At 36.3% G+C, this 20,957-nt stretch overlaps 3 protein-coding genes across 3 annotated transcripts in view; all 3 read right to left on the reverse strand.

Annotated features, from left to right (window-relative positions):
- The window catches only part of LOC125271224 (B-cell receptor CD22-like), a 1,156,500-nt gene that overhangs the window by 250,121 nt on the left and 885,422 nt on the right, over positions 1–20,957 (reverse strand). The window lies entirely within an intron of this gene.
- The window catches only part of LOC125271198 (hemicentin-1-like), a 987,774-nt gene that overhangs the window by 230,424 nt on the left and 736,393 nt on the right, over positions 1–20,957 (reverse strand). The window lies entirely within an intron of this gene.
- On the reverse strand, positions 4,818–7,142 carry LOC125271252 (polymeric immunoglobulin receptor-like). Its single transcript, XM_048195308.1, has 4 exons — positions 6,971–7,142; positions 6,466–6,789; positions 5,357–5,674; positions 4,818–5,260 (listed from the first exon to the last, which is right to left on the reverse strand). The coding sequence occupies exons 1-4, from the start codon at positions 7,008–7,010 to the stop codon at positions 4,833–4,835; spliced, it is 1,110 nt and encodes a 369-aa protein (XP_048051265.1). The 5' UTR covers positions 7,011–7,142; the 3' UTR covers positions 4,818–4,832.

Here is a 20,957-nt window from a genome sequence, read left to right on the forward strand (position 1 = left end):
TTTATTTTTTTACAGTGAACAGATCACCAATATCCTCCTCATACATGAGAACAATAAACTGTGCCATTTATTGGCGGGAATGTGATAATAAAACAAAATAACAACTTAATTCGACAATATCTGATGGGTGATCTCAAAAGTATACTCAACGCTTTATAACAGGAGTACTCAAGTTCAGAAGCCAAGAGGGCCGCATTTTAACCAAATGAAATGCGAAGGGCCACAAATTATAACTTTGATCGTAAGACTTTTATTTAGGCCTACTTAAGACAATATTTGTAGTTTTACTGTTTATTTACTAAAAGTGCAGTTTATCATCTAGCTAAGTCTTAATAGTATGGTGTCCTTTTTAAAGTGTCACTGAACATGATAAATGGCATTTAAAAAAGGGACTAATAGCTTGTCTTGCTGTATTCTTAATGTACAAATGCATAAAGAAAAACAAGAACTGATGAAAAGAAATCCTTGTTCATTTGAAATGTCTGCATTGTTTTCACAAGAAATTTAAGGTATGGCTGTTGTTCACTGGCCGATGAGAGTTTGTCCGTAAGACAAAAACATTGCAATTTTTATAGTCTTTTTATACTCCATTGCACCTTTTTAACACTTTTTATAGCACCTATTTATACTCAGAGAATAAATGTTTTATCATTCGTATTATTATTAGGCTACCTACCTTTTAATTTGGTCAGAATCCAAAAATCTTTTTTTTTTTCTTTTTTTTTTTTAATGTTCAATCACAATCTCATGAATTATTTAACTATATCCAATGTTGTAAACATGATAAATCAGATATTCTCCGTGAGCTCAATGATGTGAGGACAGATCTGTAATGGGAGCGCTGCTTGCTTTCTGTTTATAACACATTGACATTAAGAATAAAAGGTTTGTTTTTCATGCTGCTCGACAACTTACACACTGCAAAGTTTGAGGAATGTCAACTGAATTTCATCATGGAAAAATAAGGTTACTTTGTTTTTACTTGCGCGCACAGTCTCGAGCCTTTGATGGCGTTCACGAACACAAAGTGCTCGACACATCCGCACTAGAGAGATTCATGCTTGTCTAGTCTTTTTCGCTCAAATAGTTACAATAAAATGTCTTTGTACTTGTTTAAAATTAGAGTTGCTGGTATCTTTTAATCCCCTCAAACGAGCGCTCTTCAACACTGTCGGCTATTGTGTTTGTTGTTACTCTTGTTCTGTCTTCTCCGTTTCTTTTCAGACTGAAACAACAGCCCGTTTCAGTGCTGACACCTTGTGGACAAAGTAAATTAGTGCAAAAACTATTCAATGCGCGCGTGCAAAGTGCCTTCAGTTTATATTGTTCTTTGCTGTTAGAAAAACTGCGCTGCGCGCGTTCACTATATGCGTTCTCTGCTGATGATTACAGCGTCACGCGCACTGCACGCCTACCCTAGTGTACGTGTAAAAAAACGAAGTAATATTCACGCTAATTTTGAACGCAAATTATAATAAAAATACATTTATATGTAGCATGATGCGGGCCACAAATTTAATGCTGACGGGCCGGATGCGGCCCGCGGGCCGCCTGTTGAGTACCCCTGCTTTATAATATTAAGGTAGTATTGTAGTCACATGAAATGTTTTAAATATGTTTTTAGTACCATTCTGGGCATTGAAAAAGAAAAAGGAAATTAACTTGCTGGCAATGCAGGCCTCACTAAGCCATTGTATTTTATCAAAAATATCTTAACTCGTATTACCCTCAAAATCCAGCAACGCCGGTTTGCCAGTGGGGTCAATTTGACCCCAGCAATTAAAAACCCCCAGAATATGATTTTATTTTCAAAGGTTTATGTATCAGGTACTTTATGCTTCTTCATTGACTACTCAAATAGCTCTTTAAATAAAACGACAAGCAGTTAACAAGCAGTTAATCTAATGTGGGTTTCTGAGACTACAACCCACTGCAGAGAACCACCAAAACTTTTGGCCATGGCTTTACCCTATCATTCAAGTGGGGGGCGGGGCCATAATAAATTGCCGTTTTTGAAAGGTAATGTACCTCCTTGTGGTTGAGAAACAACAGAAGAGAAAACACTAAGAATCTCATTCTGAGCAGGATGTCTCAAAATTAGGATGTTTTTGTTAGAATTATGATGCCACCCCCCCGATGACAGTGTTTCTCACAATACTCCAGTTATGGTTATGATAGGTTAGGGCCCTAAAGCAGGTGAAAATTGTTTGTAGACGATAAAATTGCATTTTATCATGACCTCAGTATTATCCAAAACAAATATATGTACAATTTTTATATTTCTAATATGTTTTATACAGATAAATGAGCCTGGGGTCAAATTGACCCCAAGGATCACCGATGTGTATAGGACAGTGTACAGGATACTGAAAATATATCATTGTGAAAAATTTATGTTTACCTAGTTGTCCCCATTAAATGACGAAAAGTCATAAAATATGAAGCAAAAAAAAAGATGTCAACCATATTTTTAGAGGCGTTAAACATTGCGTGGGGTCAAATAGACCCCAAAGATAATACGAGGGTTGTGTTCTGAAGATGACTTGCAGGTCTGGAACGACATGAGGGTGAGTAATTAATGACAGAATTTTCAACTAAACCTTTAAGGCTGAAAGTGATTCACAACCCTATCATGAAGTGACATCATACATCTCTTCACCTCCAGACACAGAGAACGGCCATGGGACGGCACAACCAAGGCTGAGAATGCAGAATAGATGTGGGAAGAGCCGGGGGTGAAAACATTTTACATTTGAAGATCAAGGTAAATTGTACTTAATTTGTCTTCTGGGAAACATGCAAGTATCTTTTTCAACAAAATAAGAAAATTTTGGACATCTTCATCATGTTCAAAAGTTATCACCCCCGGACTCTTAATGCCTCGTGTTTCCTTCTGGAGCATCAGTGAATGTTTGAACCTTTTTTAATAGTTGTGTTTGAGTCTCTCAGTTGTCCTCAGTTTGAATAGATGGATCTCAAAATCATTCAGTCACTGCTGGAAAGCAATAAATCCTTGAAAACTGATGAATCTGCAGGATCTGGAGGAATTTTCTGAAGAACAAACAAGGGACTCATAAACAACCATCACAAAAAATCTTCCAGGTAACCACACAAAGTATTAAAAATCAATGGTTCACATACTTTTGATCGGGGCCATTTTTAATAAATTCAGCATTTTTTTTTTTTTTGTCTAATAGACTATATGTAAACATCTTTTATGTAAAATATCTAACTCAGGACAGTACTAAATAAAAAAATAACATGCATTTTGTATGATCTCACTTATTTTATTTAAATTATTCACATTTTCACACATTCTGCAAGTGGTTCACAAACTTTTTCATGCAACTAAACTTAACACATCATATAGATGGACTCATAGCACTGCTGAAACATATATTCATGTAAAGTCAAAAAAATCAAACAAAATAGTCAATTCCATAACATTGTTTAGCAAGTCAACATATGATAATAATCAGAAGGGAATTTATTTAGCAATTAAACATATTAATGACATTTTTGAAAGTATAGCAAAAAAAAAAAGCTCCTAAATAACATGACACTATATAAACACAAAAAAGCATCATCAGACCTTCTGAAAAATGGTTTGACCATGACTGTAAAACAATTAGACAAGAGCTTCGATTCATTAAAAACACACACAGATCCAGTCAACACTGAGATACACTAAAAACACTCAGAACTTCTGAAACAATACAAAAACACACTGAGACAGAAGAAACTGGATTATTATAACAACACGCTTCAAAAGATTGAAAACACGGTTGATCAGGGCCAGTTCTGGAGCATGTGGAACAGACTGAACTCTGCAAAGCCACAAGAACCAGCCATACAAGATGGTCAAATTTGGAAAGATTATTTTGAGAACCTCTGACCTGTTAAATAATCCCAACCAATTAAAAGTCCTTGAGAAACTGAACGTTCTTGAGTCATGCATCAAAAACAACCCAAATCCACTATCCAATAATCCAACAAGAATTCAGGGTCCCTCAAATATAATAAATCCTGTGGCCCTGACAAAATAAAAAACGAGATGCTTAAAAACAGCTCTCCTGAACCGAATGCATTGCTCAAAGTCTTTAACTTGATTCTGAGTTCAGGTGTTTTTCCAGAGGTCTGGAGTACAGGGTTCATCTCTCCCATCTTCAAAAGTGGAGACAAAACAGACCCTAATAACTACAGAGGAATCTGTGTGACCAGTCATTTACAGCTTTACAGAAAATCACAAATACTGTATTAAATCCACAAGTGAGCAACTGCAGCAAGCAAAAACTAAAAATAATACAGCAAAAAGCAAAAAAAAAAAAAAAAGTAAAATGTTTCAGGAACATTTTGTGGTCAATGTTCTTTGTTCTTCTTGAACTCTGTTTACTGCACATCTGTCTGACCAGATAAATCAATCACTTTATACACATTCTCAGATGTTGAGATTCAACTGATGATGATGAAGATGATGAAGATGATGATGGTGGTGATGATGATGATGATGGTGATGATGATGGTGATGATGATGATGATGAAGATGATGATGGTGGTGATGATGGTGGTGATGGTGATGATGTTTCTGCAATTTTATATGTAAAAACAACAGGATAATGAATTTCTAAAGGATGTTTTTTTTTCACACCCAGAACTTGTCATCTCTTTTCTCATGATACAGACACTTGTTACTGACGTCATTCACACATTCACTACCCAGAATTCATGTTTGCTGACACACAGACACTTAGAAAAAATAATCGTAAGCTGTTTGTTTGAGTTCCCAGAACTTAAGCCTGTGATTTCACACTGAATAATACAGTACAGCAGAGTTACTGGATGAACACCATTAACTGCAGTAAAAACTTGTAGTAATACAAATTAATTATTTTAATTGTATTATGGTTAACATCAGTGAGAAAATCATCTGTACCTGTAACATGGATCAGGACTCGTGTGATGAAGCTCTTGTGTCCTTGATCAGACTGAACTCCACACCAGTATTCTGAATCTTGTTCAGTCACATGACTGATGCTTCCCGTCAGGAGCTGCTCTTCTCTGTCATCATACAGCTGGATCTTTCCCTCAGGACTCCATCTTCTGCTCTCCTTCACAGACGTCTCTTCAGCACAGAGATCAGCTCCAGATCTCCAGCAGAGAAACTTCACATCACTAATGTGGGATTGTGGGTATTTGCAGCTGATGTTCACAGATCCTCCTGCAGCAGCTGATAGACTGATGCTCTTCACACAACAACCATCTGTTTCAGATCCAAATCAAGTGCAGCAATGTTACAATGACCAGATAGATTCATGGATTCTGTCAAATAATGCAGAAATGAATGAAAGCGTCTCACCGTCTCTGATGATCAGATTAAACTCAGAGAAGAAACTGTATTCTTCAGAAACTTTGACTGTAATCTTATATTCTCCAGAGTCGTTCTCATTCAGATCTCTGATAAACACACGTAAGAGACCTGCAGATCTGTCATCATGAACGGAGAATCGTCTGTCCTGTTCCCATTCTGCTGCTCTGTTAGTGATTATTACAGGAAAACATTTATTTGCTGCAGTGTTACAGATGTCTATCAAAGGATCCTTGAGTTTCATCTCATATTTGTAGTTTATAATGACGTTTCCTCCTGAATATCCTCTCACGCTCCCGATTTGTTGATCTGTTGAACACAAACTCAGATCATTTGTCATTTTGTTCTCAGTGATCTTGTCACTTTGCTGCAACATTTTAAATTATTAAGTAATAATATAGTTACTCCAAAATGCATATATTTTTTTCTTCTTTTCTTTCTTCAGATAAAATACTATTTAGATGTAAGTGTCTTCTATAAGATGCCTGTAAATGGCGCATTACGTTGGAGTGATGAGGAAGTTATGTTCAGGCAAAAGGTCAAAGCAGGTCAAAGCATTTAAAGAAAACACCAGAATGCTGCAGACTGTGTTGATCTCATCATTTTCTACTGGTATGTATGTATGGTTTTTATTGACCAATATCTAAATATTCATTAATGTTTTCAAATTATTATTTTATTAGCAATTCAATCATTGCAATTTCCAAGAGTAAACAGAGTTCAAAGATCACAATACTCTTAAAAATGTAATGCATAATTAGGAGATGTGAAACAATCATGTATATTTTTGATAGATTTTCCATATTGAGCTGAATTATGTTATATTGAGTTTTGCATTTTGTCCATGTGGAAACGCTGAAACATGAAATGGTGGGTTCCTTTGAGATTAACACTGATAAGGGTTTAAAAAGCATACCTTGAGCACATTTGAGACTATTAATTGCTATTATTTAGTATTCTATTTAATTTACACAGGAGATAAAAATGTCATTGATGGAGTCTGTTATGAGTTTCAGGTGTGAACAGCAGTAATTACAGTCAGTGTTGAGTATCGTGATGTTGTGGAGATCATCATGGGTTTGAGGCTCTCAGTTACTCACCTCTTATAACCTTCAGATTCACTTCAGTGTATGAATCTTTAAAGAGAAGTCTATCAACCACACAATAGTACATCCCAGAATCCTCTTCTCTCAGATTTCTGATTTCCACTTCCAGGACTGCTGATCTTGTGTCGTCATGCAGAGAGAATCTTCCATCATTAATCCATTTATCTTTAATATCAGTCCTGATGAGGTCAGAGCACTTTGTAGGCCACTGTCCTTTACAAAAATACTTTTCATTTGCTGTATATCCTCTATTATATTTGCATGTGATCGTGACTCCTCCTCCTGAATATCCCGTCACACTGATGGAGCTCACGACTCCTACAACAAACCAGCATCTTAATACAACACTAACATACTGAAGTGAGAGTTATTTTAAAGAGATTCATTGACTTAATAATTGGTCATTTCACCATATTAAATATAGATACAGAGTTTGATCATCATTTGATCACAGCTGTAGTTCTTCTGTGATGATTGTTGATGTGATTCAGATTCTTACCAGGAATCATCAGCAGAGTGAAAGTCAAGATGATCTTCATTCTTCTCTCTTATTAAATGATCTTCTCTGTTGTCAGTAGATTCAGTTCTTCTGAAGCTCTCGATGTGTGTTCAGATGAGTTTTGAGTGTTTCTTTCCTGGTTACATGTTTAACACGAAGTGCTGAATGTGACGGAGACGCCCACTTCCTCTGAGAGAGAGAGAGATTAATAAAGATTAATAAAGAGGGAAGTGAAAGTAAGACATCTGATGGACACAAAAGCAAACAGCAGCAGTTGACCCGGTCACTTAAATGCACATTGACTGATTAATATGGTAAATATTTACATTTTGATAATCATCTAAACATTAAAATGAACGCTAATTTAAGAGTCAAAAGATAATTTACACACTTGTTAACTTATTAGCATATTACGTCAGACACAGTATCATTAAATATAAGTGAATTGACTAAATTCACATTCATAAAACTCACCTTCTGTTGTTTTAATACTAAATATCATCATAAGTTAAACATAATATCAATAAATATATAAGTGAATTCTCATTCATAAACCTCAGCATCTGTTGAGTTTTCCAGCGCTTCTCTGTTTGAATGACTCTTTTACTGCTTCAGTGAATCTGGTCTCCACAGGGACACACATGAAACACATCAGATTAAACCTGCTGGAAACCACAAACCACAAAAGAGAGACACAAAACTGAAACTGAAGTGTTGAAGTCTGGAGGACTGAAGCAGCTCCATCTAGTGTTCAGATGATGTTCAGCACCATGGAGAGCAACTGATCACATGACTGAGATTCATCACCACACACATTCAGAGTCTGTCCTGAAGATCTCCTGTTCTCATAGACATGAAATTACACTTCTGAAACATCTTATAACACTGAATAACGGTCCACTTTATTGTTGTGATGATCAATTATCTTTAGTTATACACAAATACACACATTTTAAATATATTAAGCAAGTTACATCACATATATCAGATATCAGACTTGCACGTGTTTCTCAGTGCACTGACTAGTTGTGACCAGCAGGGGGAAGCAACATCTTTATATTCACTCATTCCACAGACAACAATGTGAATCACTGACAAACTTCAGACATTATCAGAGGCTGATCTCCATCTTGGTGGACCCACAGATGATCTTGGCAAGAACCGCCGGCATTCTAAAGCCTGCGCCTTAAATCTGTCTACTGCAGCGCTGCCTGTTTCTGAGGCTGTGCTGTTCTCCTCAGTGCTGCCTGTTATACCCTCTCTGTCATGATTCCTGTCTTGTGTTGCCCTGATCTTGAGTGGTCTTTTATGTTCATGTTTATACCATGTTTTGTAGTCCTTTGTAGTTTTTCTTGTTGATTAGATCTTTGATTGTTCTCAGGTGTGTCTTGTTCACCAATCACCAGTGTTTCTCATGTCAAAATTAAAAAATTAAAAGAAATAAACATTTTAAATATATCAGTCTGTGTGTAATGAATGAATATAATATACAAGTTTCACTTTTTGAATGGAATTAGTGAAATAAATCAACTTTTTGGTGATATTCTAATTATATGACCAGCACCTGTATAAGGACTAATGACACTGAAGATAATTGATCAGTGTTATTTAAATCTTCCACTAGAGGGCGTGCATGTACATGTAAATTCAGTCAGGTTCCCTGGAGCCCATACAAAGAAGTCCTGGGAAAAAATCGCATTTGATACAGGGAGTTTTAGTAAGAAACATTAACAGCCAGATCTGACTGTGGATTTAGCACCACAGACAGCAGATATCAGTCAAACTTCATTTGAACAAACACAGAGTAAATCACTACAACTTGAGTTTATCTGCTTCCTTCACTCTGGTCATAAAACAAACTTTTACATTAAACAAATTTTTGCTAAATTTGTGTCTGGTAATTATCAAATATTAGGCAATTCATTCGTCCAGATTAACAAAAGGCAAGTAATTTATACCATCAAAAAAAAAAAAAAAAAAAAAAAAAAAAAAAAAAAAAAAAAAAAAAAAAAGGACCGAAGTTTCAGGGTATGTTTACACAACAATGTACTAAAACACAAACGGTTTTGATTTACAAAAATCTTTGTAGAGATGACAACGTTATCAAAACTATCCCGTTCACACGGATCCGGGAAAATGACTAAAAATGACTAAAAATGCTGTATTAAACATGCCAGACAAGTAGTTGGTGATGTCACTTTGTAAAGAAAGATCACGCGCCTGCGCACATACTCATTCTTTTACCGAGCTCTCGCCTCGCTCATGCCTATCCACCTTATTTTACAGTTTACTGCACTTTGATATTCTTCTCGTTATTTCACTATAGCGGTTAATAAATCAGGAGTCACACACATTCACAGAAAACACCTTAACATTGCGTTGAAAAATAAGCTGGGTAGACTAAACACGTAATATGCATGTGTGTAATACGCATGCCGTCACCGTTTTCACAGATTCGGTTTTTGCAGTTTACACTGAGATGGAGATGAAAACAGTATCGTTTTCAAAAACATGCACTTTGAAACCCGTTTTCTTTGCATATTCAGGCCACCAAAACTCATTATACATAAAAAGTTTTCCGTTTTTAATTGAAAATGGTGTCCTGTAACAGCCTCTCAATCTCTGTTCTGTATCAACTAAGACACAACACAACTACTACTTTCAATAAAACAAAACAGCAACAGTTCACTCACAGATTAACCTCTAGATGGAGCCAGAGATTTATGAATGGTAAGATTAAAAAACTCATTTGTTTGTGTTTGTGTTATCTTTAAATCCAGAGAAAGAGATGCCCACACAGGTTACATGATCAAACTTAAAAGCATCAAAAATAAAACTGCTTTTTGTTTTTACAGTCTAGACCAATGTGACTCACTGCATCTTTTCACAAACTATGAAGTTTAGCATCCTTGCTGTTTTTTCCTGTAGTATTCATCCTGCTTATTTATTCTAAAAGGGTGCAGTTTAATAAAGCAGCATTTGGGGCAAATTTACTACACGTTATTTTACCATTTAGACCTGACAACAACCACTGGATTGCACTGCGAGGACGACGAACATGCAGTACAGACACTCTGAAAATGTACAAATCTAGTTACTGTTTAAAGTTGATCATTTTTACATCTTAGCACATTTTAGTGTTACGTCCATTGGGACGTAGGGAGAGAGACTGAGGCTTTCCTCTGAGAGATACTACCATCTTCTGGTCCCAGTGCTGTTGGTTTCTTTTGTGTATATTGTTTTGCCTGTAGTGTTCAGGTAAAGAGCTGTGAAGTGTTTCAGCTAATGGGTGTACACTTAAAACTTTACAACAATTACGTGGGCTTCAGTTGACTGGTTTACCTGAGCTGTCTAGTGTTTCAGCTAATTTTTCCAATCCTGAGACTTGAGTGTAAGCTGAGCAGCATTGAGTTTTTCAGTTAATTTAAGAGTTATTTGTGAACATCAGTTATCCTATTCTGTTGCCTTAATTCTCTTGATATTCTAAGTCTTTTCGTTTTAGTTATGTAGGGAGGTGGATGCCTTTATTTTATTAAATAAAATAAAGGCATCCATATTTTCTCGTTTATGCAGAAAAGGGAGTTAGGTAATTGTGTTTGTATTTTTATTTTGTTTTCTTTTGGTACAGTAGGTAAGTTATCCCTTAACTTTAAGAATCCTTTTGTTTGTTATTTTGGCCTCTCCCCTCCTGAAGTCTTTTTGTTAATCCCTACCTGTGGCAGCAGCTCCAATAGCTGCTGATGGCTTGGATATCCAACGCATCCTTTACGCACACTCAAAGTTCTCTCTTAGTTGATCTTTTGATTACTTTATTAAATATAATGCAAATGGTTAAATTACACAATGATAATGATAAAGGACATCCAACGTGAGGCCTCCACTGCCCGTATGTGTGTGGTAAAAAAACTGCATGCGTCCCCCTCCACCAAGCCAATTTCCTCTATGTGTAAAACACCTGTTTAAAAACCCTCTGTGCCCACACTGCCCCCACCTGGTGACAGCCCGCAATACACGTACAACACTGGCTCCTACACACCGGCCCCATAATTGTTGGTGTGTAACTACAATTATCCTTAAATTATTCAAAAGGAGCCAAAAAAGGGTGTATGTGCACTTCTTCTTTGAAGATCAGTCCTTTATATCTTCAAACAACAGGCAGATTTTGGAAACAGGTCTGTCCAGTAATCCTGTTTTTGTCTTCAATCGTACAGACCGAACAAATCCCCTTTTGTCAGGATATGTCTGAGTGATTCTGCCTAAAGACCAGGAACCACGTGGAGCAGTTGGATCCATGATGACTACTATATCACCAACAGCAAAGTTTCTACGTGGTTTCATCCATTTTTGGCGTTCCTGAAGCAATGGAAGATACTCCCTTATCCATCTTTTCCAAAAGAGATCAGACAGATATTGGACTTGTCGCCATCTACGTCTGATATACAAATCACTTTCTTGAAATAATCCTGGAGGAAGAAGTGGTTTTGTTCTTAACAGTAAAATATGATTGGGCGTGAGAGCTTCCAAGTCATTTGGATCATCAGAAAGCTTTGTGATAGGGCGATCAATAAGAATAGCTTCAGCTTCACAAAGAAGAGTGTGAAAGCTCTCATCATCCAAGCATTGCTGTCGGAGAGTGGAGTACAACACTTTTTTTACAAGACGAATAAGCCTTTCCCACACGCCTCCATAATGTGGTCCAGCAGGGGGATTAAAAGTCCATGTTATACCTTCTGATAGAAAGGTGCGCTGAATTTTATCATGATCCAATGTCTTCAAAGCATTCTTGAGCTCTTTCTCTGCTCCAATAAAATTTGTGCCGTTATCAGATCTTAAATACAATACTTGCCCACGACGACACATAAAACGGCGAATGCAGTTTATGCAGGAATTTGTATCCAGAAAGTAGGCTACTTCAAGATGTACTGCTCGACTGGTCATGCAGGTAAATATAACCCCATACCTTTTCACAACACTGCGGCCTCTTTTCACATCAATAGGCCCGAAGTAGTCCACACCAGTATTAGTAAAAGGAGGCAAATCTGGCACGATCCTTTCCTTTGGTAAGTCAGACATTTTTTGTTCTCCAATTTTGCCTTGGAAACGTTGACACACAACACATTCTGAAATTACCTTTCTGCAAGCGGAGTTTGCCTTAATAATCCAGTACTTTCTTCGCAGTGTTGACAGCATATGGTTTCTCCCCGCATGACCTAGCTGTTTATGAACGTGATGCATAATAAGTTTGGATATATGATGTTCCTTTGGCAGGATAACAGGGCATTTCGTCTCCTCAGGCATTGCTGCTCGACTAAGTCTTCCACCTACTCCTAAGTAAACCATCCATCAATACTGGATCAAGCTTGTAGATGTTACTAACTTCTTTTAACTCCAGATGTTCCACTTTGCAAGGAAGAAATTTCCTGTTTAAATGCTTCGTGTTGAGAAAATTCAATAATTGCTGATTCTGCTTGAGAAATATCATCAGGTGTAAGACTTTGACCATGGAATCCAAGTACGAAACCTTTTCATTTCCTCTTTAACTCTGTCCTGCTCCACTATAGAATTGTTAGTCCCAGAAGTAAATGAGGACTGGATAAACTTTCTGTGTTGCTTGAGCTTCAAAAGCACTTCTTTGAACTTTAAAATCCATGCCACTGCAGTTTTCAATTTTCTCCAATCAGAAAAAGAGTTCAAAAGTTGATGAGTGGCACTGTCAGAACATTTGGAAATGGCAGCTACTACCACTGTGTCCTTTTTAACCTTCTGGATCATCCTTTAAGCCTCGGTCAATATACGAATGAGGCCATTTCTCTGGGACGTCCAATAGAAAGTCTGGACCCTGTATCCATCTGTTGGCTTTCAAAAAATGTTCAATGGACATGCCTCTAGAGGCATCATCAGCAGGATTTAATTTTGTTCCAATATGTCTCCATTGTACAACATCTGTTGCATCCCTGATGACTGACACTCTATTTGCCACAAATGTATGAAACCTCTTGGCATCATTGGCTATGTATTTCAATACAGTTTGGCTGTCCGTCCAAAACACTGATTTGGCCAAATCCAGTTGAAGTTCCTTCTTGAGCATCTTGTCAATTTTGACTGCTAAAACAGCAGCTGCAAGTTCAAGTCTGGGTATGGTTATCTGCTTTAAAGGAGCAACTCTAGATTTTCCAAGCATAAAGGAAAGTCTCACTTCTTTGTTTTCATCTTCCAGACGCAAGTAAGAGACTGTTCCATAACCACATTCACTTGCATCTGAAAAGTGATGCAATTGAGCCAACTCGATCTTTCCAAACTCCTTCGGCTTGATACATCTGTCCACCTTTACCATAGCTACCTTGTTGAGATCTTGCAGCCACTCTGACCACTGACATAAAAGTGACTGTGGCATTTCATTGTCCCATCCAATGTTTCTTCTACATAACTCCTGCAACAACAACTTCGAAGGCAGTAGTAGCGGTGAGAGAAATCCCAAAGGATCGTAGATTGAACTGATAACTGACAAAATGCCTCGTCTTGTGTGTGGTCTTTCGCTTATGGCAATCTTAAACATAAATTGCATCCTGATTCCACACACCAGTGCAACCCAAGCGTTCTTTCTACAGGCAGATTGTCTTTATCCAGGTTGAGATCTTTGGTTGCTTTTGACAGACGTTCTTCTGGAATACTTGCTAATACCTTACGGCTATTACTCATCCATTTGGATAGCTGGAATCCTCCTTTAGAACAGACTGCAGTTAAAGTCTTTAACCATGTGAAGTGCCTCCACTTCAGTGGGAACAGATGTTAAACAGTCATCTACATAGAAGTTATGCTGGATTGTATTCAAGACTTTGTTTGGAAAACAATCTTTGTAATCTTCAGCAAGTTTTCTCAAAGCAAAATTGCAACAGCTTGGTGATGAAATAGCTCCAAACAGATGGACTTTCATTCTGTATTCTTTGAAGCTTTGTGTAGTATCACCATTAGGCCACCACAGAAAACGAAGAAAATCCACATTCTTCTGTGACACATTCACTTGGTGGAACATGGCCTGAATGTCTGCCATCAAAGTCACATGCTCTTGCCTAAACCTGGTCAAAACACCCAACAATGAGTTGGTAAGATTTGGGCCTTGTAGTAATTGTGAATTCAAGGACACTCCTTTGAAAACTGCACTGCAGTCAAACACAACTCTAATAGTCTTCTTTTTAGGATGGTATACCCCGTGATGTGGGATATACCATACTTTACCATCATTCCGAAGTAACTGATCTTGTGGTACTGCTTCAGCATACCCCTTATCAATAACATCAGTGAGAAAAGCTGTGTATTCCTTTTGAAACTCCTGGTTCTTAGTGAACTTCCTTTTCAAGTTCATTAAGACGTTGCTCAACAAGGCACCTATTATTAGGCATGATGACATCATCCTTCCTGAAGGGTAAGTCTATACAGTAATGACCATTTTCAATGCTAATTGACTGATCCATTATCTCCATAAATCTTTGATCCTCTCTAGATATTTTGAAAGTCATCATCTGAAGTTTTCTCACTGAAATCATGATTGTACTGAGCAACCAATAACTCTTCTAGCCTGGAAACAGAGATCCTATTTGCAGTGACTGATTGAAAGCCAATCTTCCGTCCATCATCTGCTTCCTTTACAAAACCGTTTATGACCCACCCCAATAGGGTCTTGACGGCATAGGGTCCTTGATCTTTACTATTGATGATTTCCCATGGTTCCAAGAGCTTTGGAGCATTTGTGCCAATTAACAATTCAACTTCAGCATCCAGTTCTGGGAATCTTGACATCATCCAAATATGTCCATTTCTTTAGATCTTCTTGATTAACCACATTATTTTTACTTACAGGTATTGTCTCCTGAGTAAAGACTTCTGGCAAATCCATGAATTTATCCTCAGACAATCCCGATATCTCCAGTCCAGTGAGCACAGATGTAGGGGGGGGGGGGGGGGGGGGGGCTGGGGGGTTGCCTGTTGCATTGTTCAGGGACAGGTGTGAATGGTCTTGAAGATGAACCTGTAAGTGCCCTGGGGGGATGCATGTGTTCCTTTAGTATAAGTAAAGAGCATAGGTGAGCCAGACAGTATTGTTTGAATGTAGTAGAGGAATTTTGATTAGCATTTGAATTTTATTTTTGAAATTATAATACTTTGATGGATATAGATCTCTACACTCGACACATGGTCTACCACCCTGTCTATTCTTTCAGTTTATCTACAATATAAGACCCATATGTATTATTCACTTATTTATATTTTTACTTTTTCCATTTCAGAATGCCAAGATGTCATCGGACCACTCCCCACTGGATGTATGCAAAGACATGATTGCACATTTCCCATTAAAGACGAAGAGAGGATGCTGCAGACACTGCAATAATGGATACACAAATACACAGTATCAAGTGCATGTGCGCCTGTGCTTCTCAAATGAAAAGAACTGTCTTAGGGACTATCGCTGCAAAAAACAGACTTCATTCAAACCACATTGAAAGTGATAGAAGTTTTATAAATACAATTTTTTCCAATATTTTTATTAATAAATGCCTATTCATAAAAAAATATGATTGTTGTGTGATTATTACTCATGATATATACTGTTATGGGGCAAAGTAAGCAATCAGCCCTGCAAATGAATGCTTAAATGCTCTGTATATCTGTTCATACAAAGTGAGTAAAAATACAGAAATTCTGCTGCTAACTAGGCCCAATGTTGCAATATTACAACATTTCCCTAAAAACTTACTAAAATGTAAAATTTTTTAAAAATCTTTAATTTCTACATCAGAGGCCTCCTAAAACAATATCTGAGAGGTCAAAAAAATTGCTCATTTTTTTCCCCCTATATTTGGGTTTTACAGGGTTATCAACAATACTTTTAAATAAAGTAATTTTTCTGTTCATAGGCCTAATATGCATAAGATATCATGATGTACAAAGACGAGTTTTAATTACCATGTTAATGGATAATACAAACTATTTTTGTTAAGTCATGAACTAATTTGTATAAACTGTGAACAAATACTTTTAACCATATAATTTTGAAAAATATATTAATGTTTAACCATATAGTAAAATGTCTCCCTTGACTATATGTGATATTTCTGTATCATGTTGTGAACTTGTGACAAATAAAGACACGGAGGTATGGGCATTTAATGTCAAAATATAGGCCTACGTGTATTTAATCATTGCATATCCTTGAACAAGTGAAACATACATTTAAGCGATTTAACAACAGAAGGTGTATACGGTAAGTATGATATTTCTGTCATGATGTGGTGAACGAATATATATATATATATATATATATATATATATATATATATATATATATATATATATATATAAAGTGTTTATCTGCTATAGGCTATTGAATCATTTACATTTTATCATTAAAGATTTTTTTGCATTTGTCAAAGATATTTATCGTGTTAATATTAAATAAATATTAAATAATATTAATTTTAATAATATTAATATTAAATAAAGATGATTATTTGTTTTTTGCTTGTTTTAATTTTATTATGAGCAGTTTAAATATGTTTTAACCCCTTTATTTTAGAAATGTTTTTTAAATATCCTATTTGTTTTCATACAAAGAAACACACGTTTCACTTGTTCAAGGCTTTTTTTTTTAATGGTTAATTTTATTTGACATTAAATTGCCTACGTTACATAATCTAAGTATTATTTGTAACAATTTGAACATGAAGGAAATAATACAATCAAATATACAGTCAAATGTTGCACATTTATTAATAGGCTATATGTTTGAATTAATACAAAAAAACGTAAATAAATAAATCTTCTCAAACTCTGTGTCATTAACTATTATTTTGAACGTGGAGGAAATAATTTAAAATAAAAACGGCTGTTTTAAAATTGTGCTCTTTGTACATCATGATATCTTATGCATATTAGGCCTATATGAACAGTAAAATTTATTTAAAAGTATTGTTGTTAAATACTGTAGACATCGATCCGATCAAAATCCATGTAAAAACAACTTATATTTAACAAAAGAAAATGACATGTATGGGTCGCGCAAATAAGACTGTTAAGCCCCGCCCCTCACTTCCGTTCTGTGGCTGCGGTTCTGAAACTGCGGTTCTGAAACTGTGGTGCTGCGGGTCTGCAGCTGGATACTATTGCCCCCTCCACCAAGCCAATTTCCTCTATGTGTAAAACACCTGTTTAAAAACCCTCTGTGCCCACACTGCCCCCACCTGGTGACAGCCCGCAATACACGTACAACACTGGCTCCTACACTACCATTTGTTTAATAAATCGTGTTATCTTTGAATCTTGTGTTACTGAGCATTATTGTACCTGCCCTGGGACCTGGAGACGGCAGTTCTCTCATTCTCTCCACGTTTTTTTTGTTTTGTTTTTTGTTACATGCCTCTTCTTACCCCTAGACTTTAAAGAGGGGCTCGTAACATTAGGCAAGGCAATTTTATTTGTATAGCACATTTCATACACAATGGTAATTCAAAGTGCTTTACATAAAAAAGAAGAATAAAAATAGAACATAAGGAATAGAAATAACAGTAAAAACAGAGAATTTTGCTATCTGGATGGAAGAGCTAGGAAGTCTCAGGGAGTTTTTTGTTGTTGTTGTTGTTGTTGTTGCCCGTCAGAGTGGATCTAAACGGATCTATCCATCAGAGCAGATCTGAATGGATCTTCCTCACACGACAGGACTGCTACCTGTTAAGGCACTTCAAACTGATAAACACAGTTTCAATCTCCCCTTTTGCCAAGACACCTCAAACTGCACCACACAGCCCTAATCCCCCTTCCGGAGATATCTTATCTATGCAACGCAGTTCAAATTTCCCCTTTGGAAAGTGTCCTGACTGTAATCCAGAGATATCTTAACCATGCACTATAGCTTAAATTTCCCCAATGGTTTGTCCCCTTATCCAAATTTGCCAAATATTAACCTAATCACTTTCTTCCTAATTCTCCCAGCTCTTTCAACCAGACAGCAATATTTAAAATGCATTAAAAGTCAGAATAACAAGATGATACATAAAAGATATAAAATACATTAAAAATGAAATTAAAACAGGAAAAGGAATTAAAAGAATAAAAAGATAATACGTATAATGTATTGAGGTCCTAGGCCATTGAGTGATTTATAAACAAGTAGCAGTACTTTAAAATCAATTGTAAATGCAACTGGAAGCCAGTGCAAGGACCTGAGGACTGGTGTGATGTGTTCATGTTTTCTGGTTCTGCTCAGAATCCTGGCAGCAGCGTTCTGTACGAGCTGCAGCTGTCTTATGGTCTTTTTGGGAGTCCATTACAATAATCCACCCTGCTGGTGATGAAAGCATGAACAAGTTTCTCTAAGTCTTGCCTGGAGACAAAGCATCTAATTCTTGCAATATTTTTGAGATGATAATATGCTGATTTAGTTACTGTCTTTACATGGCTACTGAAACTCAGTTCTGACTCCAAAATCACACCAAGATTCCTGAGTTGATTTTTAGTTGTTTGACCCCTACAGTGAAGGTACATGTTCACTTTGAGAACTTCATCTTTGTTTCCAAACGCAATGACTTCAGTTTTGTCTTTGTTTAACTGAAGGAAGTTTAGACACATCCAGTTTTTAATTTCATCAATGCACTGGCACAGGGAGTCAATGGGGCTGTAGTCGTTAGGTGATAGGGCTAGGTAAATCTGGGTGTCATCTGCATAGCTGTGATATGCAATTTGGTTCTTTCTCATTATTTGGCTCAGTGGCAGCATATATAGGTTGAACAGGGGGGGGTGCAAGAATTGAACCTTGAGGGACTCCGCATGTCATGGATGTCCACTCAGACTTATGGTCACCGATACTCACATAATAAACTCTCCCTTCTAAGTATGACCTGAACCATTTAAGGACCATCCCAGAAAGCCCAACTCAGTTTTCCAGCCTGTCAAGAAGGATGTTGTGATCGACAGTGTCAAACGCAGCACTGAGATCGAGAAGAACCAGCACTGATAATTTACCTGAATCTGTGTTTAGGCGAATATCATTTATTATCTTTATGAGTTCTGTCTCTGTCCTGTGATGCGGTCGGAAACCAGATTGAAAGTTGTCAGAATATCTATTCAAGCTTAAGAACTTGTTCAGCTGATTGAAAACAACTTTTTCAATGATCTTGCCTATGAAAGGAAGATTTGAGATTGGCATGTAGTTGCTCAATATGGTGTTATCCATTAGAGAATGGTGATTAATATAACAATATGCATAGTGTATAATTATGCATGTTTAATATTTACCATAGTCATTTAATAGTGTTGTTTAAGTTGGTAAAGATATTGTTAGTGATTCACGAGCATCAGCTCTTCGCTATAACTTCTTCTCAGCGCAATGTACAACAATATGAAGTGCGACAAAGACCAGGTTCGACTTTTGACATTTAAAAGGCAAGTAGATATTTCATTATGCACACTTGTTGATTAATGACTGTATTGGGTTGGACTGATTTGCTAAACAGTTTGAGTAAATGACCAGAATAAAACTTAATGGGTGAACAGCTGTTATAAATAAGATTTTTATTTTGTATAGTGATTTTTTTATTGGGTGTAAAATCTGTGACAATTGGTAATGAAAAAAACATTTTCTGTTTTTATCACACCTGCAGGAGGCTGAAGGGCTTCTTGGTTTGGCCCAAATAACAAAACCACAAGCTGAAGAGCATCTCATGTTCAGAGCACTGACCACAGATCAAACCTGCAAACACGAGACGACGACCTGAGACATTTGCAGGTAAGTCTCTTCAACCTAACCAATACTGTAAAAAAGCATTTTATTTTGAAATTACACACCTATATATAAAAAAAAAAACAAAGTTAACCAAACTATAAACTCATCATTTCACTGATTATCGTCTGTCTGTTGTCTAATAATGATCTCATTCATGATTTCACAACACAGAATCACACTCAGTAATACTGTTACATCTCTAGATTAGCATAAACCTCTTACAGTTAATGCCATATAAAGCTACTGCCTGATAATTTGACGTTATTGTCCTCTGCTCTCAATGGATGTTGATCTTCTGTCTCTCTCTGTTCAGTCTCATGTGTCTCACTGTGGGTTTCCTGAGTAAGTCTGTTTAATTAAACTGAACTGAGACACTGAACCTTCACCAGTGTCCTGTGGCTTTGAGCTGGACGGAAAAAAACAGCCTGTTCACAAAAAACACCTCCAGCGCTTGTGAGAAACTTTGTGACAAAGATAAATAAAAAAAAGTTTTGAATCTTTGAATATTACAATAATGACAAAACGTAAATACTCAGACTTTAAATGACTATTGATTAAATGTAAATATTTAAATCAGTGAAAATAAAAATAGATCAAATCAATTATTTATATTTCAGACTCAGATCTCTTTTGCAGAAAGAATAACATTTCTTGTCTTTCATGCTGATCATTATGATCTTAAACTGCATTTCTGGATGTTTATAACTTAAAATAATATAATGCATTTATGTATCATTTAACACCATATAAGTACCAAAGGCTATATTCATGGCAAACTCAACAATACAATTTACAAAAAAATCTAAAGTTTAAAAAAAGTCAATTAATTGAATACACCTATATAACTATATATAACATCCAATAATAGTACCAGTTAGATAACATTTTCCATTTAATATTCAATAAAAATTCTAATAGTTTTCCAGGAGAAATCTGTTATTGTACTTTCTGAATAAGAGCGTTGCCTAATATCATTTAAAGCAGGACATTCCAATAAAACATGCTTCACTGTCAAGGAACACTTACAAAAACCACATAAAGGCAGATTGTCATTAAATAATAATCTCTCTCACTGTAAGATTTGGAGAAATAATCAAGATATGGTAGCAAAAATATTTATTTTTCAGTGAATTAAAATATGACTCTACAATAAATGTATAAGCAGTTACATCAGAAACATGAACCAACAGAACAGGAATGAACTAATAAAAC

The sequence above is a fragment of the Megalobrama amblycephala genome, linkage group LG7 (assembly GCF_018812025.1).
Source record: "Megalobrama amblycephala isolate DHTTF-2021 linkage group LG7, ASM1881202v1, whole genome shotgun sequence".
NCBI classification, from domain to species: domain Eukaryota; kingdom Metazoa; phylum Chordata; class Actinopteri; order Cypriniformes; family Xenocyprididae; genus Megalobrama; species Megalobrama amblycephala.